At 44.8% G+C, this 27812-nt stretch overlaps 1 protein-coding gene and 1 long non-coding RNA gene across 2 annotated transcripts; one reads left to right on the forward strand and one right to left on the reverse strand.

Annotated features, from left to right (window-relative positions):
• The first annotated feature begins 2853 nt into the window (after positions 1-2853).
• Positions 2854-27668, forward strand: SPP2 (secreted phosphoprotein 2). The gene is made up of 7 exons (XM_033424769.2): positions 2854-3115; positions 3215-3339; positions 10456-10578; positions 11701-11811; positions 17708-17762; positions 20774-20869; positions 27404-27668. Exons 1-6 carry the CDS (start codon positions 3028-3030, stop codon positions 20857-20859), a joined length of 588 nt encoding a protein of 195 aa, XP_033280660.1. The 5' UTR covers positions 2854-3027; the 3' UTR covers positions 20860-20869; positions 27404-27668.
• LOC125965027 (uncharacterized) lies at positions 19714-27555 on the reverse strand. The gene is made up of 4 exons (XR_007478480.1): positions 27505-27555; positions 25120-25180; positions 21917-21986; positions 19714-20059 (listed from the first exon to the last, which is right to left on the reverse strand). It is a non-coding gene; the product is annotated as an uncharacterized LOC125965027 (long non-coding RNA).
• Positions 27669-27812: the final 144 nt, after the last annotated feature.

The following is a 27812-nucleotide window of genomic DNA, read 5'->3' on the forward strand; positions in this document are numbered from 1 at the left end:
GCTCTGCCTGCCCAGTGCCAATGTTTATTATAACCAAATGAATTTGAGAAATAAAACGGTCTATCCTTGCATCAACAAGCTACAAGCAAAATCAATAGCCCTGTGCTGGCAACATTATTTTATTGTTGTCTCCTTAATCTCCTATACTCTTTTGCAATTACTTTCATTATTACTGCTCATTTAATGAGACCCTGAAGTTTGGAACCAGATGGTGTGGTTAGTTGAATCTGGAAGACTTTAATGGAATTGAGTTCAAACCAGGTTAAGAGTAACAGAATCACAAATCTTAGTGATCATCGTCTCATAGGCATGGCTTTGTGTACATTTTATGCACCAGAAATCAGTGCAGGCTTCAAACAGAATGACTCGGATTGAGGTTCAGAGAGGCCCAGTGTGCTCACTCACTCATTCATTCATTCACTCATTCATTCAACAAATATTTAATCGTGTTCCTATCTGGGTACTGCAGTATGGCATCAACGAGACAGGCGCATTTCCTGTCCTATGGAGCTTATAGTCTACTGTAGGAGAAAGAAAGTAACAAACAAACAAGCAAGATTACTAGCCCTTGTGTTAAGTGCTAGGAGGGAAGAAGCAGGGAGCTGAAGAAGGGGGAGAGGATGTGTGAAGTTCAGGTGGGTGGTCAGGAAACTCCAGGACACCTGTGTGCAAGAAAGAAGGTGGCCCAAGATGAGGCCAGGAGCTGCTGGACCCAGAGATGCTGCATGGGCCAATGGGCATTTAGGCACTGAGATTTTCTGGGGATTTTATTTTATTTATTTATTTATTATTATTATTTTTTTTGCGGTACGTAGGCCTCTCACTGTTGTGGCCTCTGCCGTTGCAGAGCACAGGCTCCAGACACGCAGGCTCAGCGGCCATGGCTCACGGGCCCAGCTGCTCCATGGCATGTGGGATCTTCCCGGACCGGGGCATGAACCCGTGTCCCCTGCATCGGCAGGAGGACTCTCAACCACTGCGCCACCAGGGAAGCCCCTCTGGGGATTTTAAATACACCTTTGTGCCAAGGTGCTGATGAATAAGACTTGTAGGAAGAACACCTTTTGGGTGAGGGAAGTAAATATTGATGATTCAGACAATATGTCAAGTCAGAAGCATGATTTTAAACGTTTGTGCAGAGGGCAGGCAAAGCAGAGGGAACATTTTGATTAAAAATTGCCTTACATAGTAGCAGTAATTAAAATTTTGTATCACTGCACTTCCTGTAAGGCATATCTTTCTTGTTAAATCTACCCCGTATCTCTTCTCCCCTGTCCCCCACCCACCCCCCTCCTCCTCCTCCACGTCGGTAACAAGGCCCGACCTGCCTCTGGTGAACATCACTGCCCCACACCACATCCTTGGCAAACGGCTGCAGTTCTCTCCCAGTGGTTTCCTGTCTGCTCTTTCTTCCTGGCCTGAGTCTCCTTCTCTCCTGTTGGGCACTTCTGCATCTGTTAACCAAAGAGACACAAGACCACCAAAGTCAGGAGGACTGAGCAAACTGCCAAAGTCTCCACCCTCTCCCAGAATTCTCATAGCAATTTATGCTTCCCTTGTTGGCACTTATATTTGCCTTGTTTAAGCAGAGTGACCTAGATGATTCGTTTATTTTGATGTTCTCTGGACCTCTTGCCTTTTACACAGCAGATACTAAAAAATATTTATTGAATTGAATTCTTGCCAGCAGTTACTGTTTATTGAGCCATTAATTTGCTAAGCATTCTTCCAAGGGTTTGTTATTTAATTTTTATGTGATGCTTAATTTTACGTGTCAGCTTGGCCATGGTGCCCACATATTTGGTCAAGCATTATTGTGGATGTTTCTGTGATAATTTTTAGATGAGATTAACTCTTAAATCAGTGGGCTCTGAGGAAAGCAGATTGCTCTCCGTATTGTGGGTGGGCCTCACCCAATCAGTTGAAGGTCGGAATAAACACAGACTGATCTCCTTGGCAGGAAGGAATTGTGGCAGTAGGTGGCCTTTGGACTCAAACTGTAACTCTTCCCTGGGTCTCCAGCCTGCCAGCCCATGCTGCAGATTTTGGACTCACCAAGTCTCCACCATTGCATGAGCCAGTTCTTTAAAATCAATCTCTCTCTCTCTCTGTGCCTCCCTGACTAATAATGCACTTTTACATCTAACCATTTATGCCCGCTTTATAGGTGAAGGAGTTGAGGTTCAGAGACATTTAGTACCATGCCCAAGGGTACATGCCTCACAGGTATGGAGCCAGGATTCTGATCCAGGTATTTCTGAGCCCCAGGACACTACAGCTTCTTATACTGAATTCAAGGAATGAGAGCACCATGGGTTGCATGTAACACAACCTGTATTTACTATAAAGTGTGTCTTCTTTTTAATGATTCACAAACTACCTTGGAATCTTATAGTGCACGAGACTCATTAGTATGCAAATACCTTATCATCCGAGTGAGATGCGAAAATGCCCATAAGCAGAGAGGGTTGGTGGACACGGAGGCTGTTTTTTATTGCACGTGAACTTGTTTGGCATATTTAAGCCCTGCAGATTAAATTCTCTCCTTTCCAGTCATAATTTCCAGTATGATCATGAAATAACCACACAATTTTTATAAACAGTCAACTGCAGGATCTTTAGGAATATGAGAGGGAATTAAATGGACAAAACTGTAAAATTAACTGTTTTGTTGAAAGTAAGGTGGCATCCCCTCTCTCCAAAAATGAAAGGAAAATAAAGAGAAATAGGCCGTCCATGTGGATGAAATTAGCAAACAGTGCACGCGGAGTCCCCGCCTCTTGACGGCTCTTGCCGCGGGCTAAAGTCCCATGTTGAGGTCCAAACTTCAAAAGCGTCCTCAAACTGTACCCTTTCCCTAGGAAGAGGCAGCAGTAAATATTGACTGCAGGATCAATTGTCTCTGTTGAAGCCGCAGTCTGCTTCAGTCAGAGTGAGCAAGCCAGGTCACACTGGATAAAGAGCTGCTTTCAGGACGACTGGTCACCCCCAAACACATAGACACAATCTGCTGGGATCGGAACTGAAATGATACTTCCCAGAATGGAGAAGATGGTGATGAAGGTGCTGATTATGTTTGTCCTTGGAACGAACTACTGGTTCCACTACTGTGCAGGTAAGGAGTTCAGGGTCAGGCCACCTGCCCTTGATGATGCAGAGCTGTCCTCATCCATGCATCCTGTCTCACTGTGTCCTCATGTGTTTATGAGTCCAGGTTTTCCCGTGTATGACTATGACCCGTCTTCCTTGAGGGAAGCTGTCAGCGCCTCCGTGGCAAAAGTGAATTCCCAGTCGCTGAGCCCCTATCTGTTTCGGGCGTTCAGAAGCTCAGTTAGAAGAGTAAGTGCTTGGTATGTCTGCTCTAGTCCTCCTTATACTGCTTTCTGGTTTTTTCTTTTGTCCTTTTCTGGGTTACACGTTAAAAATTTTCCAGTTTAAAAAGATAATAGCTACTCATCTCTTTCACACTCTTTTTTTTTTAAATAGAGAAAGGATTTAATTATAATTATTGTCGTAAAGCTCTCAAAGCTACTTCGGATGACTGATTCTTCTTGCATTTTTCTTCCCTCTGGCATCATTCCCTATTTCCAGATGTTACCCTCTGCACATCCTGCTTCTGGACCCAAAGTCCCTATGGTTCCTTTTGAGATGTTTTATTAAAAACTGCTTGTTTATTAGAAATGAGGCTTTTTCAAGTTCAGCAGTTCTGCTCCTAATACTTATAGGAAATAAATTCTGGCTTTTGAGCCAAAGAAATCCACTTTGCTTTGTCAATTTTGTAATAGTCTGTTTCCTGTTAGCTTGGGGAAATGGGGAAAAGATGAATTTTCATGGGCTTCCAGTGACTAAGGCCGTGATTGGCAAAGAAAGAAACAGAATTATCCTTCCAAGGAAATGAGAAACTAGCAGATCGCCTCCCTCCTGGCTGGGCCCCGGGTGATTTCACCGCCTGCTCGTCGTCCCGTGCAAGGTGGGTGGGGGGGCAGCAGAAATACCTGCCGGAGAGTTTAGCTTAGGTTAAGAGTTTAGGTTAAGATGCGGGGTGAGGAGCTTCTACAAAGTTCCTGGTCCTACAAATGAGAACTCGTTGCAGACGGGCCGCCTGGGAACTGCGAACTGTGGAGACATGGCCAGGGGTCCAGGCAGAGGCCAGAAGGGCATTACTTCCTCTCCACCTTCATGCTCACCTCTCCCATCCCTGCTGGGCACCACCTTAGCACACACCTGGTTTGTCCCCTCTCCTCCTGTGAAGGGCACACAGCTCATGGCTCCGTAGCTCCAGTCTCCAAATACAATACATTCATCTTGACCCAGCTCCTTCATAAACTAGCTCAGTTTCTTATTTCCAGATTCCCAGGAAATTAATTGAATTGTCCCAGCTGTCTTTTCTAATTGGGTCATAGGTCACGAAGATGATGCTTTAGCTAGTCCAGAACCAGGCTGTTGTGGCCAGACTGGGGTCACTTGGCCTGGCTGTCGCGGTGCGAGAGCACGGCGAGATACATGTGGTCAGCTGCCAGGCCAGAGGGCGAGTTCCTTCTGGAGGAGGACTGGGCAGAATGAAGAACCCCTCCGTCGTACACTGGCTGTTTGGGCTTCCATCTTTTGCACTTAATGAAATCCACGTGTGGTGTGGGGCAATCGGTGTCCTCTTGCCAAGCTTGCAAATGAGTTTAGATTTGCTTGTAATTTAGCTAGTGGTTGCTACAGAAGAAAGTTAGTAGTTAATTAAGTGAATAACATCATGAGGACAGGTCCCGAGAGAACCAGTTACTGACACCATGGAAATCTGGCCAGTAGAGACGAGCTAGCATGAGGCGTAGTCATCCAGAGAACATTCCAGCATGTGGGCCATCTTGGTATCAGACACCTGAGCCCAGACACACAGGCACCTGCAAAGAAACACACCTATGTATGTGGGCGTGTTATCCTTAGTGAGAACACAGGAAGGAGATGTCGCGCCGCCTCCTGTGCGCTGCTCTGCTACCTGGAATTCTGCACATTCTCGTTTCTTTCCAGCCTTTTCTCACTATTCAAATTCGTTGGCCAAGTTACATTCACCATGTCCCTTCCATGAAAACTTCCTTTCTTCTCCCAATGGAGGAAGAACTCTCCTGCTTTGATCTGTCCTGGTGATACGTCTTTCTTCTTAGAAGTGGTTCACATTTTGCTTTATTGTATGCGTTAGTCATGCCTTCTATAAACACCCTGAAGATGGCCCCAAATATGCCAATTCCCTTCATAACAGTAGCCATGAGAGATCCACTCAGAGCTAAGCAAAGTCCTCAGGAAAGAGATGAGGGAACAGATCAGATCACTGTCCCTGAGGGTACAAAACCATTCACAAAATAGTAACAGAAATGAGCTCGAAACATTGCGAAAAATGTGTCACTTCTCCACAGCCGACAAAATCAGAATGAAAATAACCAGGGGAAAGGTGAAAGGGAAATCTCAAACACTGCTAGAGAAAATGTAATTTGGTAAAATTATCTTTGCAAACGTGCAATTTGTTAAGCATGTTTATAAACACGTTAAACATTAAAAATAGCAAATGTTTATAACATTTGATCTCATAGTTTCATTTCTAGGAGTGTGTCCGAAGGAAATAAGTGGTTTGGTCATGTTTGCGTATGTGCAGGAGGTTTGGGGTAGAGTTCGGTGGGCTTAGGGTGAGGGGTCCGGCCCCACTACTTTATCCCTGAGTTTGCTTCATAAGCCCAGTGGTTCTCGACCCCTGCACATCAGCATCATCTGGGAGATTGAAATACTCCTGATGTCCAGGCAGGATGGTGACTAATTAAATCCCAATCCCTGAGGGTGGGGCTCATATTCTTACATGTTTCCTGGTCATTCTAATGTGTAGCCAGGGTTAAGAACCCCTGCGATTTACCAGGGACTTGGATCAAATGCTCTTGCCATTGATTGTAAGTAACTTAACTCTTGGGCTCCAGGTTTAAAAAGGATGGGAGAGCATGGGGAAACGTAATCAGCCACGATGACTTCCTTGTTCCTACATTGACACTAGGCACACACAGACTGTTCCCTCAATGTACACAAGCAGAGAAAGGAAAGGTGGACACAGGCCCTGTGCTGGGGGTGAGAAACAGAGAGGCTGGACCAGGCCGTGCTCCCATGGAGCTCAGATACCACTGCAGAGAGAGAGGGGAGGGAGAGGAGGGGAGGGGATGAAGGGAGAATGGGGTGCAAATTCTATAAGTGAAGGTAGTCTCAGAGAGTGGGGAGTCCTGTGGAGAAAATAAAACAGGGTGATGGATGGGCTGGGCCTGGGCTGGGGCAGCTGTCAGAGGGGAGGGAAGTCGCCACAGAGGTTCCGTATTTGAGCTAAGACTCACTCAGTGACAAGAACCTCCAGCCATGGGAGGACCTCCTGCAGGAGGTAGTTGGGAGGAGGTTTTAAATGAAGTGCAAGAAGATCTTCTAAGATCTCTGCAGCTGTTGTGTGGAGTGGGATGCCAGGAGGAAGCCCAGACAGCAACTGTGGGAAGCAGATGGTGACCTATGGCAACTGAGCCTCTTAGTGTGGGGAAGGTGAGGAGTAGATGGATTCTGGGATATTTGGGGCAAAGCCACGGAAGCTTTGGGATCCTTTACGTGTCTACGCCCATTTCTGTCCATTTTTACCTTTCCTCTTTGCACGTTTTGCTTTTTGGCTTTCTACGTTTTGCTAGGCAGCTATACCTGAGCTTTACTTTTTGTCCAATCATAAGGGCTTAGTTTGAAAATCCTAAATGATCACTGTGTTAGTCAGGCTTCTCCAGAGAAGCAGAGAAGAGATGGACAGAGTCAGAGACAGACAGAGACAGGGAGAGATAGATTTTAAAGAATTGGCCCACACTACTGTGGAGGCTTGGTAAAGCCCAAATTTGCAGGGTGGACCAGCAGGCTGGAGACCCAGGGAAAAACTGACATTGCGGTTCAAGTCTGAAGGCCGGCTGTTGGCAGAATTGCTTCCTGCTGAGAAAAAGGTCAGTCTCGGCTCTAGTCTGACCTTCAACTGATTGGATGAGGCCCACCCACATGAAGGAGGGTAATCTGCTTTCCTCAAAGTCCACCACTTTAACCTCATCCAAAAACCTCTTCACAGAAGCATCCAGATCAATGTTTGACCAGAGCTCTGGGCACTGTGGCCCAGCTAAACTGACACGTAACGTTAAACATTGTACTCTCCAAAAGGAGCTGTTACGGGTATTTTATGGCTTGTATATTTTTATTTCTTTTTGAAATAAAAAAATCAAAACATACTCATTATAAAGAGTCACAGGATACAACAAGAAAGAGAAAACCAAGAGTAACATTCCTTATCCAGCCCTCTGAGACACCCACTATGAACATGCGGCAGGATGTCTTTTTGCATTTTTTTCTCTTCATATGTGGGTATAAAATATATATTTTTTAAAAAAACAGGACCACACTGTAACACCGATTGTAAAGGACCATGATTTATTTCAGCCGTAACGCTGGGTTTGGGATTTTCTCCAGTTGATTCCTTAGGGTTGAGTATTTGGGTTGTCCCCCATTTTTCAAAGAACACAGAGCAGAAATTCACTGGCTGAAAGTGAATTCAAATGAAAAAGTAGAGTTATTTGACTTTTCTCCATATTCTGGAAAGGGTGCTTAAAAGTGCTTAGAGATGCAAAAAGTTTGCAAAATCATCTCACAGTTAAAATTATCAGTACGCAAACCCCCTGCATTTTCATCTTTTAAACTAAGCTTTTGTCCTGCCAGTTTGCTTTCATCAGGTTGCTTTAAGAAATTGTGGAAGCATGATGGGGGGGGGGGCAGGGAGAGCCTGCTTGATGTGCTCCAGCTGAAGAGTGTTTAATAGATTCAGATTTAATATCTAATATGTAAAAATGATCAGTAAACAGGGTCATAAACAATGGCAAGGAGGAGTTTTTTTAAATCTCAGAATTTTTAAAAAATTAATTAATTAATTAATTTTTGGCTGTGTTGGGTCTTCGTTTCTGTGCGAGGGCTTTCTTCTAGTTGCGGCGAGCGGGGGCCACTCTTCATCGCGGTGCGCGGGCCTCTCACTGTCGCGGCCTCTCTTGTTGCGGAGCACAGGCTCCAGACGCGCAGGCTCAGTAGTTGTGGCTCACGGGCCCAGTTGCTCCGCGGCATGTGGGCTCCTCCCAGACCAGGGCTCGAACCTGTGTCCCCTGCATTGGCAGGCAGATTCTCAACCACTGCGCCACCAGGGAAGCCCAAGATTGAGTTTTTAATCCTACTTGTTTTTAGAAAACTCGGCTTGTATCGGCACTCCTCATCCTGCGTCAGAAAGAGACACAAAGACGCCCCCATCCCGAGCTTGGAGCTAGCCACTTATTTCCAAAGCAAACTATCCCCTTACTCCCTGCCTGAAAGTGGTCACACCGACTGTCACAGGGCTGTCACCACCTCTCTCCCCACTGGGCAGTAGGTGAATGTGTGGGTTGACTCAAATTTGCCAAAGGATGGGCTCAAGAGCTCAAAGGGAAGGAGTTTTTGGAGCCTGGCGTGGGGTCGGGCAGTGGAGCCCACCTCCCTGCTGCCATCTTGTCCCTGCCCCCGTGTGCTCTCTTTGTAGCAGCCATGGTGACTCAGATCTTACCTCTTCGAAGCCTCTGAGAACTTCTCATTGCAATGAGAATGAAGTCAAAACTCGTTCCCACGGGCTACGGGACCATGAACTATCTGGCGCACTCCTTTCCACCTTCAGGGTGTTTGGTTTTCCTCTTGTTCATTTTGCTTCACCACCACCGCTGGGCTTGTTCTGCCCCAGGACATCGGCTCTGCTTTTTCCTCACACGATGGGCTCCTTCCCATCCTTTAAGTCCCAGCTTAAATACGCCTTCCTTGGGAGGATTTCTCAGGCGCCTCGTCTAAACTATCTGCTCTCCATCCCCACTGCCACGTTGCTTTTTTACTCTTAACTCTATAGCCATCTGGAAGGTCCTTGTTCAGTTTTCTTTAGTGTGTTTTCTGTGTGGTGCCCCACCACCCTGCCCCAGGTGGAATCTAAGCTCCGTGGGGTCTTCCCTGCTGTGCTTCTGGTGCAGCACACACAGTGGGCATTTAGTAAGTCAGGAGATGTCCGTGTCATCGGAACAGCACACTCATCAGGAAGTTTGGAAGGTACCCCCAGTATCCCACCCTTGGTGGAAAGGAGTGGAAAGCTGTGTAATCTTATTCATAGATCCGAACTGATCAACCGGGAAGCGGGGCTGGATAACACTGTACAGCAGAGATGTACTTGCTACTTACTTATTTCAGGAATTATTAAGAAAGTATGGAGCATTCTTTTAGGAAAATGACACTTAAAATATTTTGCTTTTGCTTTGGAAATAAGTGGCTAGCTCCACGCTCGGGATGGAGGGGTCTTTGTGTCTCTTTCTGACTCAGGATGAAGAGTGCTGATACAAGTAGAGTTTTCTAAAAACAAGTAGGACTAAAAACTCAGCCTTGCCATTATTTATGACCCTGGTCATTGGTAATTTTTACATATTAGATATTAAATCTGAATCTCATACGTACGTTGACACTTAAAATAAGTTGATTCTTGTTATTTGCGGCAGTTACATTCCATAAAGATTCTGCGAACACTGGGTTAGTGAATCCTGAGCCGTTTATCCTGGGGAAATTCAGGATGAGGTTTCTGAGAGCCTCTGGTCACAATATTTCGGTTAACTGATCAATATGTGCCCTTGTTTTATGTGTGTTTTCACTTAAAGACTTATTTAATATATATGGTTACCATTGAGCTCACTGTACCAGCGCTGTCACTCAGGCCTGAGCAAAGCTCAGCTAACACATGTATTTTCTCCGTCAGGCACATCATAGCCTTCCTGTGCTTAGGAAACTAGACAGCTTGTCAGCACTAGGCTTGGGGGCCAATTTAAACAGCAAAATCACCAAGGAAAAGCACAAAAATGAGAAAACCGTGACACACTATAGACCATGAAATTGACTTGTGTACGGTCTGGCTGCAAAGAGCCTGCGCCTTTCATCACCTCATCTGACCCCGGTCGGGAACGTGTGCATCTGGCGACTCAAGTTCTTTGCCGCCCAGCGTGTCTTCATGAGTGGCCGTGACGGCACCCGGTACTGATTGGGGTCAGATGTACATTTTAGCAAGTAGGCAAATTTGCAAATACGGAATCTGTAAATCCCGAGGATTCATCATAAATGTAAGTCATTAGCAGCAGTGCTTAGCGTGGAGGCAGGACACCCACATTCTGGTCCTATTGTCTCAGTAAAGTCTTGTGAGCCTTCGGTAAAGCACTTCTTCCCCTGGTCTTCAGAATGAGGGCTTGGATCTGGGTGATTGCCACGAGAATTGAGAGCTTTAGTGGTGGGGTATTCTGTCCCTTTCTCTCCTTGTGCAAGGAGACACATTCCTAGCGTGTGACCTTCAGAAACACATCTATGGCAGACTGACGCTTTGTTTTCATGAAGGTCAACATCCTGGATGAGGACAGCTTGACCATGGACATAGAGCTCCGCATCCGGGAGACGACGTGCAGGAGGGGCTCTGGGGAAGACCCCGCCACCTGTGACTTCCAGAGGGGCTACTACGTGGTAAGAGTCGGGGGAAAGGCCATCAGCCCAGAAAACAACGCAAGGGAGCTCCTGTCTTCCTACATCGCCGGGACCTGATTCAAAGCCACACCAAGGACTTGGCCACTGCCTGGCGTCTGGACACCCTGGGAGGCACCACTAACTGTGTCCACGCTGTCCCCTGGGCAGGGGCGGCGTGACTCAGTGGTCGAGGACTCGAGCTCTTGGAGTCCGCAGTCCTGAGTAATCCTGGCAAATTATTTAACTCCTGCTGCCTCAGCTTTCTCAGCTGTCTCAGCTTTCCTATTTAAAAATAGGGATAATGATGGTTCCAGGCAAAGTGAATACGAAGAGGCCAATAGCCAAGACAAATCCCAGAGACATTTCAAATTCTATTTTAAATGAATTTAAAATGCCAGCTGTGTTCCTGGTGCGAGGTGCACTGTTTTATAGTTGACTGTTGTATAACATCTGTCTCCTCCACCAGCTTGGGCTCCATGGGGGTCAGGACCACAGCATGGTCAGTTTCATCTCCCCAGTGACCAGCACATGGCCCCATGCTTGGTTAACCCCAGGGATGGGAGGCACCCCAAATTCACTGTCCGAGGCGTTCTCGTTCAGATGTACGAGGTCTCAGGGTTTTGTTACTTTATCGTTGTGATGTCTGAGTCGTTACACAGGGGTGTCAATCCTGAAAAGAGGACCCGTTGTTTTGTTGTTTCGTGAGACTTTTCGCTGTGGCTCTGTTTCACAAAGGTCCCAAACCCAAGTGTCACTAGCATTTGTTTCTAATGAAATCTGAGGCCAAGGGAGAGCAGAGCAGGGTCCTTGGGAGATCTTCCCATTTCTTGTTGTTCAAAAGGAAAGCCATTTGAGGGAGCCCACTCAGTGCTCAGGAAGGGAACGTTTGCTTTCCCTCAGGACTTGTAATGTAGCAAAAGCCTAAGAGATATTTAAGTCATCATTTGTTTCTGCTTAGGTCTTGAGAAATTTTCATTTTGGAAAAATGAAATGTCTCTGTGAATTTTTCCTTTCTGTCTGCATCATTGCGTCAAGCCCTATGGTGTTGCCTGATTTCTTAGATAGGTCCTAACCATTTCTACCAGCTGCCGGGCATGGAACTCACTGCTTCCCCTTTTCCAGCCGGCAGTTGCTTGCAGAAGCACCGTGTGGGTGTCTGCTGAGCAGGTGCAGGACGTGTGGGTTCGCTGCCAGTGGTCCTCCAGCTCCTCCGAGTCTAACAGCAGTGAAGAGGTAGGTGCAGGGGCTTGGCATCCTTTGGGACAGCACCTACCTCTTAGGGTCTGTGTGGGTCTGTGACAGGCAGGCCGGTGTGACAGAGTAGCTGGAGCATCACTCAGGTATAGCTCTGCTGACTCAACTGGCATCTCCCTTTTACACCTGCAACCTCATGTTCAATATCCCTTACTTCTTCCAATTCTCTCTCTTTTCCTAAGATTTAGGATGTGAGCTTAAAATAACAATGAGCAAATCTTCAAAGCTTTAGATCTAAGTATGCATCTCACTGCCTCTGTGGTTTAGTGGCATGAAGAGGGGCATTTTTTTTTTTTTTTTTTTTTTGCGGTACGCGGGCGTCTCACTGTTGTGGCCTCTCCCGTTGCGGAGCGCAGGCTCCGGACGCGCAGGCTCAGCGGCCATGGCTCACGGGCCCAGCTGCTCCGCGGCATGTGGGATCTTCCCGGACCGGGGCACGAACCCGTGTCCCCTACATCGGCAGGCGGACTCTCAACCACTGCGCCACCAGGGAAGCCCAAGAGGGGCATTTTTGATACATCAGTGTTCATTTACCGGCTCTGCAACCTAGGTCAGGAGATTTAATCTCCATGATCTGAAGCTTCTTCATCTGTTAAATGCCAGTAATAGAGACCACCCGATAGGAAGTTGGGAAAACCAAGGAAGTGGATGGACATGAAAGATCTGGTCCAGAATCTGGTACGTAATAGATGCTTGGCAAATGGCAGGACACATCTTTTTTCCTTCAATTGCACTGATATTCATCTGCAATAATACTGTGAAATCAGTATATATACATTTCTGACTTGGAATTATATTACTTATTTGTCTGTGTACTGACTGCTTTCCTTACTGGAATGTACATCAAATGAGGGCAGGGAATGTGTGTTTTGTCATCTAGGACAAGGTTTGATACAGGGTAGATGTTCAGTCAATACTTGAATGAATACAAGAAAAATGAGGAAGAGATTGTCAAGAATATGATCTGAGGAGGAAGCTTCTAGCCTCTAATTTGGGATAAAAACATAACGATTACGTTATTTGTTTATTCATAATGTATAATATCTTTGACTGCTACTTAAAAATTGTTTCTACCATTAGACAGCCAAATCTGTCCAATGACATCTTTCTCTACGTATATTTTTATTAATTTTTTCAAGATTTAAATCTGTAGTGAAAATTACATGAAAAGAGTATACAATTTCAACTTCAAGAATTACACATAAAAGTAATGTTCCTCTATTATGAACATACCCAGGACTTCCATATTTTATACGGAAGTCCATTTTAGAGTTAGGAAGGAGTGAGAAACTCCTGTTGCAGGGGTGTTTTCACTGTTGGAAGGAGAATTCTGCAAAAATGTTCAGTTGAGCATAAGGTTATTGATCAATCTCGTTCTCACTGGCAACTTTTGAGGGTCAATCCCCAGGAGATTTCTGGATCCTATCTCCTTGCTGCTAGTTCAGGTACCCAGGGCCTCGACTCCAGTAAAGTATCCAGGATGTAAGGCATGCTTCACAGCTGACACAGTGGCCCACGCCTGGCCAAGCTAACCCAGAAGTGACAGGGACCAAGCATCATGTCACAAGCATTTCATGCGTATTGATTTGTGGTTTGCATGGGGGAAGCTAGGAGACAGTGGAGAGCAAGAGAAGCACTGCTCTGGCTCTTGTGGGGTTTGTGGATGAGTCTGGGAGTGTCCATTAAGCAGGGGTTACCCTGACTACCAGGCAAGCTTTCGGGAGCACGTAGCAAGAGGATGCAATAGTGTGTGGGGTCAGAGCGAGCTTTCCCTGGGGGGCTGAAGGGTGGGTGACCTCAGGACAAAGGGCACAGGGTGTGGAGGGGAAGGATGAGGAGATTCCCAGCACAGGGGAGAGCCTGACGGAGTTCCCTGATGTGTGAGGGAAGCTAAGCTGATGGGTACAAATGGACAGAAATCCATCATGACTGGGAGAAAAATATGAGAAGAGAGGCATAAGGGTGGGGCTGGAGAGGACAGCAGCCTGGTCAAGGTGGACCTCATGGGTCATGTCAAGGATCCTTGGCTTGGGGCTAGTCAAGGGTTATAAGTAGGGAAGTGACAGAATAGATGAAGAACAGACTGGAACTAGGTAAGAATGGATGGGGGCACTGGGAGGCTGGCAGGGCAGGTGAGAGAGAGTGCCAAGTAGAGCTAGGAGTTAGTGGTGAATGTCGAGAGAAATGGATGCCTGTTCTTCTATGACCTTTAACACATTAGAAGTTAATAAGTGGCCCCCTAATTTAACCCCTCTTCCATCTCTTTGGAAAGAGATGGAAAGTTGATTTGGAAAGTTGATTCTGATTGTTTGCACAACCCACAAACCTACTGCAACTTTCTAACTGCAGACTGAAGACTACTCACTTTTCTTCCAGTCCCAAGTTTTGTAAGAAGACTCTGATACTAAGTTAAGTTAGTCCCGGAAACAAACAAGATTTTAAAATAAACTCCCAGGTTGCTTTGCCTCAAAGACTAGGAGATCATAAAGGATGATGAGCAAAGAAAAAATTCCTTAAATTAAAGGATTCTGCAATTCGAAAGAAGGAGAAGAAAGCAGATGGAGATTTAAAGTAATTCCTGGCAACTCTAAAATAGATTTCTTACATGAAACAGAAAAAAAAATTAGACGACAGCTGTTAACCATTTTCAGTGAAATAAATGATGATACTACAAACATGAAAGACAATTGACTGGAATGAATTTAGACATAGAACAAATAAATCATTGTTGGAAGTAGGGAATAAAAGAAAGAAAACTGAAAAAAAAAATCCCAGAGTAATGAACATAAAGGCCACTTGAAAAACATATGTAGATAGTAAAGGAATTTCCAGAGGAAGGAATATAATGTGAAGAAAGATGGAAGCCATGGAGAGCAAGACCAAACATCCTAATTATTACGAAATAGGACTTAGCTCAAATGGAAAATATCTGGTAAGCATACAATGAGAGAAAGTGTCTCTAATATAAAAACATTCAGGTTTTCCACTACATAATTTTAATAAGTATAAATGCTTTGTAAAAAGATTTGAGCAAATACATTTCTAAAATTGCTAATATTCTCTCTTAACCAAATAAATATTTAAATTATGGGCAGTTTTTATTTTTCTTTTTTAATTTTGAAAAAGAAGCATGTAGAGGATAAACGATTTCTATACAGCACTTCAGTCAACCACACGACGAAATGCTAACATCTGTAGGATGATGAATGGACTTGATTTTGGACAAATCCTTCTGATTTCGAGTGGATGGGATGAGGTTTGGCTAGAGTTTCAGCCATGAGACCCAAAACAGTGCAAAAGGAGAAACTGAGGAAGAGTGAACAGGAATTCTGGACTCGGGGGAGGAGAGTTACAGGCCTTTCATTTATTTACTCTCTCCCATTTCAAATGATAGAAATTCAACTAGAAGCGACCTAAGCCAAAATGAGCTAATTCCCTGGCTCACGTTCCCAGAAAGGAGAGGAAGGAGTTGTCCTCTTGGACAACTCAATCTAGTGACTGTCAACACTATCTGGGCCACATTCATGTTTTTCCTTCTCCGTCCCTCCTCCCCTTACTGCAGATGAGTTTTCTCCTTGTAACTGGAGGCGAGACTGCAAACCACTCCAGATTCATATCCTCTAAACTTAGGAGGAAACAGAGCACTTCTCTCTAGCTCCAGCTGGAGATACCTCTTGGTATTATTCCCATTGTCCTATCTTAGGTCATGTGTCCCATTTTTTTTTTAATAACACTGTTATTGAAATAAATTGGGTTGGCCAAAAATTTCGTTCGGGTTTTTCCATACGATGTTACAGAAGAAGCCGAACGACCTTTTTAGCCAACCCAATAATTCACAGACCATACGATTCACCCCTTTAATGTGTACAGTTCAGTGGTTTTTAGTATGTTCATGAGGTTGTACAACTCTCATCACTATCTAAATCATGAACACTTCGTCATCCGGAAAAGAAACCCTAAGACCCCTTACCCTGTTCCTCGTCCTCTCCAGCCCTTAGTAACCGCTAATCTACTTTCTTTGTCTATAGATTTACCTTTTCCAGCCATTTCATATAAATAGAAACATACAATATGTGTTCTTCTGTGAATGGTTTATATTAGTTAGCATGTTTGGAGGTTCATACATGTTATAGCATGTATCAGTACTTTTCATTGTCGAATAATAATCCATTGTATGGATAAGCCACATTTAATTTATCCATTCATTAGTTGATCAAAATGGGGGTTGTTTCTACTTTTTTTATATACATATCTCTTTTTAAAAAAAAATTTATTTATTTATTTATTTATTTGGTTGCACTGAGTCTTGGTTGTAGCTGCCGGGCTCCTTAGTTGCGACACGAGAACTCTTAGTTGCGACATGCGGCATCTAGTTCCCTGAGCAGGGACTGAACCCAGGCCCCCTGCATTGGGAGCGTGGAGTCTTAACTGCGCCACCAGGGAAGTCCCCGTTTCTACTTTTTGACTATTGTAAATAATGATGCTGTGAGCATTCATGTGCCAGTTTTTGTGTGGGCGTATATTTTTATTTATCTTGGGTATTTACCTATGAGTGGAATTTCTGGGGCGTAAAGTAACTCTGTGTGTAACTTTTTGAGAAACTGCCACGCTGTTTTCCCTAATAGCTGTACCATGTTACATTCCCACCAGCAATGTATGAGGGTTCCAGTTTCTACACATCCTTATGAACACTTATCATTGTCTGTCTTTTTAATTTTAGCCATTCTAATGGGTGTGAAGTGGTGCATCATTATTGTTTTGAGTTGCATTTTCCTAATGAGCAATGATTGACTATTTGTTTATATTCTTTGGAAAAACGTCTACTCAAATCCTTTGTCGGAATTCCCTGGCGGTCTAGTGATTGGGACTCCGCGATTTCACTGCCACCGAGGACGCAGGTTTGATCCCTGGTTGGGGAACTAAGATGCTGCAAGCTGTGCAAAGTGACCAAAAAAGAAAAAAAGTTCCTTTGCCAAATTTTAAATTGGGTTATTTGTCTTTTTTTGTTGAGTAGTAAGACTTCTTTATATATTTTGTATATAAGTTCCATATCAGACACAAAATTTGCAGATATTTTCTCCCAACTGTGAGGTTTTTTTTTACTTTCTTTATGGTGCACTTTGAAGAACAAAAGTTTTAAAGTTTAATGAAGTCCAATTGATCCATTTTTTTCTTTTGTTGTTTGTGTGATTCTTACATTTAGATGCATGGTCCATTTTGATTAGGAAGGGGTCCAGCCTCAGTCTTTTGCATGTGGATATCCAGTTGTCTCAGCACCGTTTATTGAAAAGATTATTTTTTCCCCCACTAAACTGTGCCACCTGCTAGACCAATCACTCTGACAAAAGCCAGCAGGCTAACTGACTGTTCACGATGGAGAGGGTAACAGGTAGGTGGCCCAGACACCTTGTAGAAAGGTTGTGAGTCAAGTAGCCACCTTACTTTGTGACTATGGGCTTTCAGTGGCTTCATGAAGACTACTCGTGCACACTTTTTGATTTTTTTTTAATTGAACACATATGGGGACTTCATAGAGAGAAAACTCACAAATTTGACCTAAACACAGTTGATTTGCAAGTCCATATAACGAGGTTCCGTCTTTCTCATCCACAACAATTGGGGGTCATTTTGAGTCTAATGGAAACGTTTTTAGACAATTTAAACTTCATGTAAGTTGCTTTTCCCCACATGCTTTTTTAGACGTTACATGTTCAATACCATATAAAGTTATTTAATGTAATGTATTGCCTTATTTCATTAAAAATAAATTATATAATACATCTGAGTCCTCCTGACAATATTTGCATATTTTGCAGTGTCCTTCCTTTTCCTCTCTTTCATGTGCTGATACATACTAATGCCTACATTTACTTAGATGGTTTTGGGAGATATCTTGGGATCCTCTACATCAAGAAACAGTTATCTGCTTGGTAAGTTGAGATCCGTTCTTTTTAATATACATATGTGTGTGTGTGTGTGTGTGTGTGTGTGTGTGTGTGTGTGTGAATCAACTTCATATTGAAGCTCTCTATCAAGGAGTCATTTAAAACTAGAAATATCTGTACATAAGCTTTGAACAATTACAGAAACCACAGAAAATAAACATTTGCTTTTGCTCCTTTCTTAACAGTAGGCAATAATGTTACAACTCTTCATTTAGGCAACTCTGTATTTATGCAGAGCCTTTCCACATATGATTCCATTTCATGTCCCAACATCTCTGCCAGTTAGGCAGGACAGGTGTTGGTTTTTACCATAAGAGGGTCCCCCAGCTTGAGCACGCTTGTTCCCTCCTGGGTGCACGACCAGTTTTAGGAGCCAGGTATGAAACAATGTGTAGGTGGAAGGATCTGGACTAAACCTCATCTGACTGGCTGGGGCTGAATTCTGTAATCCTCCAGCCATAAGAGCAGAGGTGACCATCCCATTAAGAATCTTGCTTCGGGGAGGGAGGGCTTTCTTTTTTTCCCCTTCTTAAGTGGTCTCTCATTGGAAGTGGGACTGAGTTAGTGTTCTATGGCTTAGGAAACATTTCTACCTATTGGTAAAATAGGTAGATAGGAGGATTTTTTCTATTGGAGCTGATGGCAGCAAAACTCTTTGGTGATCTCTCTCTGCTTCCTTCCTGGAAAAGCGTATTTGTGGCATCAGTAATAAAGTCATAGAACATTCCAGAAGTGGGCAGAGGGGGCCTGCCTTATGACTGTTACTGCGTTACAGGTCTCACTCCTGACAGATCAAAAAGTGAGCCATTTTATGAACGGTCACTTGCTAAGTGTTCCTGTTTTCTTCTGTAGGACACCGAACATATCCTTTTCTGATCAGGCCAGACTCCGCTGAAGTCATGTCATAAGAGATAAACCCCTGAAATGCAAAATATTTTAAGGGAAAATGGAAAAAAAAAGAACAGTCCTTCATAAACCAGCTTTGCAAATCATTGAAAAGCTAACTTTGAGGCATCAAAACTCACTTAAAATTTGTCAGGAATCAAAATATCAAATCTAGCTGAGGAAATCAGCACTCACCTGCCTCCTGTCCCAATCTGGAGCATTTTCTGAAAAATCCAAACTCTTTTAAACTTCTCTTTGCCCTCCAACCTCAACTGTACTTTTCAGCAAGCAGACGGAACTAACAGTTATTTAGTTTCTCCCTTTTACGATCACTTTTCTCATTTAACCTTCATGAGAGCACTGTAAACCAGGTGTCTTATCTGCTCACACAGAAGAAATGAGTAACAACTCATGTTGTTTGTTGTAGACACAAAATACTAACTCTCTACTAATTGCTTGACAGTTTTCTCCTTCAGCTTCACAACCATCTTGAGAGGCAACACTATGTTCCTTCCCATTTTGTAGATGGGCAAACTGAGGTTTAATGAGTTTCTGTAACTTGTCCAAGGCTACACGGCCAACGTAGGACTTTGATCCAGGTAGAGAGGGGCAGAGACAGGACTTAGAGACAGATCTGTCAGACTCTAAAGCCTCTGTTTTTTTCATGCTGCTTTACAGAAGAGTTGTGAAATTTACCCTCTGATCAGAGTTCTCCATTAAAATGAATAACACAGATATTAATGTTTCATTGAGCTCAGTGTCTGACCATCCTTAGGCTTTTTCCGAATTTATTTGAAGTACTAAAGCTTACGATCTGAGCCTTGCTTAAAAAAGGGCCTGAGTTTAGACCCCCTCCAATGTGCCACTTGGGGAGAAATACAGTTATTCTAAAAATGTGGCCACTGCTGAGAACATTTTTGAACAATTTTTTTAGGAATTATCTTCCAAGTCTAGGGCTCATTCTTTTGAATCTCTGTAGTGATGGAAAACATGTGCTCTTGGATTTAATTTTGGAAATAAATTCAGTTAATCAGATTAATAGCCAACTTGGGTGCATTAGTCATCTATTGCTACGTGTCAAATTACCACAAAACTTAGCAGCTTAAAACAACAAACATTTATTAGCTCACAGTTTCTGAGGGTCAGGAACCTGGAAGTAGCCAAGCTGGGTGTTTCTGGCTCAGGGTCTCTAAAATGATGTAGAGAAGATGTTGATTGTGGCTGTGATCTCATCTGAAGGCTTAGCTGGGACTGAGGAATCCACTTCCAAGGTTACTCACGTGGTGGTTGGCAGGCCTCAGTTCTTCAGGGGCTATTGGAATGAGGGCTTTGGTTTCCTACCATATGGGCCTTTCCACTGGGCTGTCTGAATGTCCTCAAAACATGCCAGCTGGCTTCTGCCAGAGAACATGATGAGAGAGAGAGAGAGAGAGAGAGAGGAGAATGAACAAGCAACAGAGCACCCAAGACAGAAGGCACAGTCTTTTATTAGCTAATTTTGAAAGGGATATAGCATCACTTCTGCATAGTTTATTAATCACGCAGACCAACCCTGGTCCGATGTGGGAGGGGAATACCCGAGAGTGTGAATACCAGCGGGCCATCTCTGAGGCTGGCTACCACTCTGAGAAAATGTCATTTGGGACAAAAAAAATATTATATAGATATAAATTAATGCGACTGATCCTTTTTATATTCCTTGGAAGGTAATTCCAGAGCTGAATTCTAAAAACATTTTGGGCATTGGGACCTTCATTGACGCAGAGGGGCAGGCAACTCAGAGACTGCTTTGAACATGACAATTCAATTTAATTCAACAAATGTGTGTGACAAGCCCTGGGCAGATCCCTCAGAGGACTGAAAGATAAATGTGACAGTCCCTGCCCTCGAAGGCGTGTGGCTGGGGGTTCAGCTGTCACACCATGCGGGCGAGAGTGAGGGAGAACCTGATAAGCAAGATGAGGTCATGGTGTTCTTGGGTAGCCTCTTGGCAGGAGGGGCTCTGGTGGTGCTGGTCACAGGCTTTGTCATTAATTTATAGTCACTAAGTCCATGTTGTCTTAGATTTTGATGTGAATGACAGAGCCTGTATATCCCCTTTCTATCTTCAGGGATCATGAGAAGGGGCTTTCCTCCTGGAAATAGAAGGGGCCTGAACCTGTGGCCCAGAGCAAGAATAAACACTGGCTTTGAGTGACAGCCTTGAGGTAAGGGGACACAGCTAAAAACACGTGTATTTAGAGATGGAAGCTACCAGCGGGGGGTTGGAGGGTGGGGATGTCTTAAAGCTGCTGTCTCCACACCTGCAGCGTCTGTAGTCTGCTCTTCAGCTCCTGTCTGGCCTCCCACCTTTTCTTCTCTCCTCCCAAATACTGATCCTCGACTGTCTCTTCATTCTTGCACCCTCAATCTTTTTCCCATGGCTTTTATATGTGCCATTGTTGATGTGATCAAATTTCTCTAAGAAAAAAAACAAACCACAAACAGAACAGCCCCCTTTCTCTGACCCAGTCTCCCCATCTCAACAGCTGCCTTCCCTCCCTACTTCCTTCTCTGCTAAGCATCTTGACAAAATTGTGGTCTGTGACTGCTGCCCCTACCTCCCCACCTCCCATTCACTTTTCTGCTTTTTGCAAACTGGACAGTGATCTTTCAGATCTCTAGCATCTAACCTGCCTTCCTTTTCTTAATCAGTCATTTCAATCCTGGTGACCATTTGTCTGGTCTCCTTTGCCCAGCCCTTTCCTTCTTCTATAGATTACTGCCATCTATTCCACTTGCCTGACTTGATCACTGATTGCTTCCAAACACACATCGCTCACCTTACTCTATCCCGAGATCCAGGCTCTAACATCACCTGCCCACTGGATGCAGTTGCAGAGAGCATCCCTGGGCTCCTGAAGGTCAACTAGCCTCCTCTTCAGCTCCCTGTCTTAATAGACGGCATCAGTATCCACTGAATTTTCTCCAGCTCAAAATTTTAGAGTATCATTGGCTCTTTTTAAAAACTTTTACTGAAGTGTAGTTAATTTACAGTGTTGTGTTAGCTTCAGGTGTACAGCAAAGTGATTCAGTTTATTTATATATACGTACGTACGTATGCATGCATGCATATATTCTTTTTTAGATTCTTTCCCATTATAGGTTATTACAATCATTGGCCCTTCTTTACCCTTCGTCTTCTCCCGACATCCACAGGGGTCCACACATTTTCTCTGGCTTTAGCCCATCGTTTCATCACTGTCACCACTGACCTGTTGCCTGAGATCTTGCCTCGGGTCCTGATTCCACGCTGTCCACCTTGCACGCTGCCCTCAGGTTTATCTGGAAATGCAGAGGAGACTCTGATCCTTCTCCATTTAACCCCCTAAGGCTCACTTCACTTATATAGCAAAGCAGAGGCAGACCCTGAGCCAGGAGGAAGAACAGCGTATTTGCCCCAGTGCTGGAGGCTGAGTCCTGGTTTTGCAAACCCACACTGAGCACCACTGCCTCATGCATATATAAATCTGCAGCTACTAGGGACTGGAGCAAAGGTAGCTCTGTCTTTTTAAAGGCTCCCAAGTACTAAAGGAACATGATGAAAGGCACATTTAAAAGGAATCGTTGGATGTAATTATAGATATGGCTTCAGTGTACATTCATTTTTACATACACACACACACAAGTTAACCATGAAGCTTGGGCTTTCATGGGTTTTACAGTTTACATAACACTGTATGCCTTCAGGATAAAGTCCAAACTCCCTAGCGTGGCCTGCAAAGGGCTTCGTGATCCGGCCCCTGCCCACTTCTCCAGCCTCATCTCTCCCAAGGCCACCAGCCCTGAAGCTCCTGCAAAACTGAAAGACCTGCAGTTCCTCCTGATCAGACCTCTACCTGGAACATCCACCTGGCTAATTCCTCCTCACTTACATCTCGACTCAGCGTTTCTTCCCCAAGGGGTCTCCGCACGTCAGAGATACATCCCCTTATGGCTTCCCTAAAGTCCTCATCCGAGGCGAGGAGAGAGACAATTTCTGTCGCCAGCATCTCCCATGGCCCCGCGCAGAGCCGGGCCCCCAGCAAGCATTCTGGAAGTATTTTTTGAGTGGATGACAGACGCTCACTTTGGGTTCTTGACCTTCTGTTATCAAAAAATTCAGCTAAGCCTAGTATGATAAATTTTTAACCCCGGAATTTGAAAGAGGTCAACTGACATTTTACTAAAATCGAAGGGAAATTTACCAGTGAGGCTGTGTTGGATAAAAGATGCAAATGGTAGGCTTTCTTTTGAATCTATACACACCCTAAAAATAAAAACCAGTTTCAGGCTGAAATCAAGAAAGTACTCATTACAAAGAAATAGACTCAGCATATTCTTTTTTTATAAACTTAAATGATTTCTTTTTGCTTTACAGAACATCCTCAGCAGGAGAAAATAGAATTCTCAATGGACTGGCTCTATGTTATTTATTAATGATTATATTGGAGATATATATATATATATATATGTATATATAAACGTATATATAAACGTATATATATACACATACATATATCCCAATATAAATTTATGATCTGACTTCTGTAAAGAAATTGATCACTTAAAACATGTCTCCTTAAAGGCAGCGCAAACTAAAGGCCAAACACTGCCGCCCTGGCCTGGACATTGACCTTGATGTCCCAGTTATATCCCTGCCCTGCCATGACCCTCAGCGGGGCCGGTTTCCACACTGTGCTCTGAGTTTCCTAGAATCCTAAGATAAGGCCAGCACAGGGGGTCCAGTGAAGAGCCAGTCCACTGTGTCTGGAATCCTTTTCCAAGCTTTCTCTGCTACTTAGGAGCTGGGAGAGTGACATAGTCCCTAAACTCTCGGGCTCAGCTCTTCAAAGATTTATGATTTTTATTTTATTTGCTTTAGTCCCTGCTAGACAAGGAGCTCTTTTAGGATGTGTTACCTTGTCATCTTTATTATTTTAGTTTAATAACATGAAAAATACAGTTAATAATATGTCTATACTAAGTTATTAATAACAATATCCATTGTCTAGTTCCTAACGCTAAAAATAGTGCCTAGACTATAATAAGGGTTCCCTCAGGTTGAAAGGAAGGAACGAACCAATGTGGGAACAAGTTCAGGACAACTCTTTTCAAACTGTGGATGACGTGTTTCCTGTGGGAATCTTTCTGAAGGCAGAGACTTCGGCTCACTGAGAATCACAGAATCCTCAGAGCTTAGCGCAGTTTCTGCAACAAATTAGGAGCTGAGGAAGTGTTTTTGTAATTTAACAACCACTGTTCTAGGATTCTTTCAGATTGCTAGAAAATCGTTTAATATGTAGGTGTGGGTAGTGAAAGGGAGTATTTAAACAAAGAGGTCTGAGATGCTTTTTCTTATTTGCTACCCTAAAATAGGAACAGGGGAAAATCAGGTCCCAGCTCTCATGTCGCAAGAAATCTGTCTGAGAGCTTCACACTTGCTTGATCTTTAGAGCTGGCCCAGCTCTGACTTTTGCATGACGTAGTGGCCTGAAGACCACAAACCACTCTGCCGCCACCCAAACCACAGCAGCGTGAGTGATACTCTTTCCTTTCTGTTGCAATGATCAATTAGCGTGGAACTATTAGTGTGGAATTCCTATGCTCTATGGCCCAGAGCAGCAGTTCTTAGAGAGGTCTTTTGTCAATAACTGCATGGTGAAAAGAATCAGTCTCCTGATTTGATCAATTTGTCCAAAAAATATTCATCGAATCCCCACTTCGTGCCTGGCTCTGCACCCATGAAGATCAGAGCTCTTAAGGGTGCCTGGGTCTGTGTTTGGACCTTCCACCTACGTTGCCTTACGTAAATCTTGCAACCATCTAAGTGAAGTTTTATCACTATATCTCCGTTCTGTAGATGAGGAAGCTAAGGCCTTGGAGGCCCCTCCTCTCAGAGCTGGTGCTGGGTTAGGATTAACTCCCGATGTCTGTCTGTCCCCAAAGCACCTCTTTTTCTTCCTGAATTACTTGACCTCATGTCAATATCTACACATTTAGAAAATAGCACAAGAGGGCAAAACCTCAAGGATCATTTGTTTAAGAAACATTTGTCACGTGTTGGGTGAAGCACCTATGGAGTAAAGCACACCTGGAAGGCCAAAACCTGAATTGACCGGCAATGTTAACAGCATACCTACCCGCCAGCGACTATGTAGGGAGGTGACCCTAGAACCTGGGCCTCTTCGGTGAACCTGTTGAGTGATTTCAGTATTCAGAAATGAAGCCTCTTAGTCACAACCTCTTGTCATGATTTTCCATGACAGCCCACCCACTGGGGAAGCCAGACACCCTCCCTGCCCCCCACACATAAGATAGACAAGCCCAGCCAGCGCCCGGAGGTGGAAATCTGGCGTCTCACACCCTGCTCTGATGCTCCTTCACAGCACATGCCTACCAATTGCCCCACCAAGTGCAGTGCGTTCTCGTTACTCACAGTAATGATGTTCTATAAAGTGGCTGCAGACGCTGAATCAGCAAATCCTGAACCATTGCTCCTGCGGGAAATACAGGGTTAGGTTCCTACCAGCCTTTGGTCACATTTTGTCCAGTAATCAGTATGCTTGTTTTATGTGTGTGTCTGTTGAAAGACGTCTTATGTAATACATATGGTTGATTCATTAATACTGAACTCACAGCCAATGACACTGTCACTCGTGCCTGAGGGAAGCTTATCCCACGGATGTATTTTCTCCGCAAGGCACATCACAGCCTTCTCGTGCTCAGGACATGAGAGCACTTCAGGACTACACGTGGGGGCCATTTTAAACAGCAAAATCAGCAAGAAAAAGTACAGACATGCAAGAAACATGACACTAAGTAGACCGCAAAAGGACACTCGTTTACAACATGGGAGCGGAGACAGGGGGCAGATGGCCTTGAATGAGCTCGCTTGGGAACGTGGGCAGATCTCTGTCACTCTGTGAACATCCTAGAATGACTCAGAAGCACCAGGAGTATTGATCTGGAGGTTACAAGTAAATATCAGCAAGTAGACAAATCTCTGGGAATGATGAGACCTACTGTACAATGGTCCCTACCCTTGGTTTATCCCTAGTTTCTCTGTCATCCCTCTTGTTCCTTTCCATCTGGTCTTTAAGGAAAAGGCCTCTGCACCTGCTGCCTCCAGGATCCCCCCTCCCCTCTCGCAGGGCACTGGCTCTGCCCTGCTCTGTATCCGCCCTTCGTTCCTGCCTGGTCCCTGCCCATCCCTTGCCTGATGAACCTCATGACAGAATCTGACGCTGATGAGAACTCCCTTCTTCCCTGAAATCCTCTGGCCTCTGAGACACAGCCTCCGAGACACGGCCTCCTTGGCCCTCCTCTTGGCCAAGATGTCTCTGTTCTTCGAATGGAGGTGATGGTCACCAGGGCTCTAGCCTTGGCTCTCCCTCCACCCGCCGTCCTCCCTCTCCCAGGTCATCCCAGGCACCCTAGGGCTTTGAGGCCCACCTGTCTGGGGACTGTTTACACACCGTCCCTCTCACCTGAACCCCAGGCTTGACTAAACAGCCCCGGGATGTTCCACAACATCCTCAGAATGGAGTTCTTCCCTTCGGAACTTACTCTTCCTCCTGTACCCAACTCAGCTTCCAGTTGCCCAGACCGGACATGGGTTTGTCTTGGACCCCCTCCCTACCGCCATCCAGCTACCACTGTGCTCTGCCTGCCGGTCCTTCCTCTGAAACGTTTCTTGGCTCTGACCCTCCTCACCATGTTCTGGCCTCATCACTCTAGCCTGGGGTGGTCAGCATGTTCCTGATGGTCTCAAAAGCCACCTCTGTACTGTCACCAGAGTTATCTTCACATCAGTCCTTACAGGTCAAAGTCCTGATCACCTGGGAGGTGGAATCTAAACTCACTAGTGATTTGGGACACGAGAAATCGGGCACTCCCCACAATGGTAGGGTCCCTGTCTGTGTCCCTGGTTTCTCTTGGCCTTTGCTTCACATGGAAGACTCACACGGCTGACTGTTCCATGGTCCCCAGTCTGGGTCTGACCTTCACTCCCAGGCCCAGTGACCCTGCCTCCCAGCTTGTGCTTGGAGTCTAGCTCACACGTCTTCTGCAGAAACCTTTTTCCTCGAGGTCTCCTGCACGTGGGAAGCTGGAATTGCATTTACCATTCTGTCCTCTGACTGCCTCTGTCTTCTCTACTTGCCTGTGATTTCTATCTTCTTCTTCTGGAGATTGGGGCTATGCCTTATTAATCTTCATAATCCCCAGTGGATACTCAATGCACACATGTTTATTGAATGGACGAATAAGACGGATGAATGAGTGAATGAATGAATAGTCCTACCTCCAACCCCAGCCCTCAAAAGACCACAGCTACAGCCAGGCTCTTCTTAAGTGGCTTGATCGATTCCCTCCCTCACAACCTCCCACCATCAGCACCTCCTTAGACCAGACTGAGCCCGTGACCTGGCTGCAGCCTTTCCTCGGGGAACCTCTGACCCTTCACTTTTTGAGACTTGACCTTCATTTCTGGGCCTTTGTCTCCATTCCCTGGACCCCATTACCTCCTCTTCTCCCTGCACGTGTCTCTCACCCTTTTCCTTGTTCAGGGAACTGGCTGCTTTGCATAGTTGCTCTAGTCTCTGGTGCCCTCTTGGATTCCTTTTCGAATAGCGCCCAGGAATCCTGGGCCCTGTGCCTCCATTGTAAGAGTGTGAAATGCGTGCCACAGGGTCTAATCCTCCCCTTCTTTCTTTTAACAGCAAAATGCATTGGAAGGAATAGAAGTTCCAATGAAGAAAGATACTTTACAAATTGTGTGATTTTTCTTTTGATCAGTTCCAGTCGATAATAAATGGCTTACTTCTCCTCTTTCTTTCATCGCTTGATCTTTTCTTTTCTTTTCTTTTCTTTTCTTTTTAATAGGAGTAACTCTCACATTTTTAGATGAGAAGCTAATGCCATGAGGAGAGTTCACTCAGTGTCTCTGCCCGCGGGCCTGCTGACCCCCAAGGAAAGGCAGTGCCGGGCTGAGCTAGTGCAAGGTAGCGGTGCTCAGGGAGGGGACTGGCTGGAATGATCCCCATGTACACGCTGACATCACAAATCAGAGTGTTCTGTTGCCAGATACACGACCTGACAGACTCCTGCTGCAGGTCCCATGACTATCAC

This window comes from Orcinus orca, chromosome 7, assembly GCF_937001465.1.
Source record: "Orcinus orca chromosome 7, mOrcOrc1.1, whole genome shotgun sequence".
NCBI classification, from domain to species: domain Eukaryota; kingdom Metazoa; phylum Chordata; class Mammalia; order Artiodactyla; family Delphinidae; genus Orcinus; species Orcinus orca.

Coding starts and splice junctions, on each gene's coding strand:
- SPP2 (XM_033424769.2), top strand. CDS start 3,028: ATGATACTTCCCAGAATGGAGAAGATGGTGATGAAGGTGCTGATTATG. Junction 10,579..11,700: donor TCCAGAGGGGCTACTACGTG/GTAAGAGTCGGG, acceptor CCCCTTTTCCAG/CCGGCAGTTGCTTGCAGAAG. Junction 17,763..20,773: donor AAGAAACAGTTATCTGCTTG/GTAAGTTGAGAT, acceptor TTCTATCTTCAG/GGATCATGAGAAGGGGCTTT.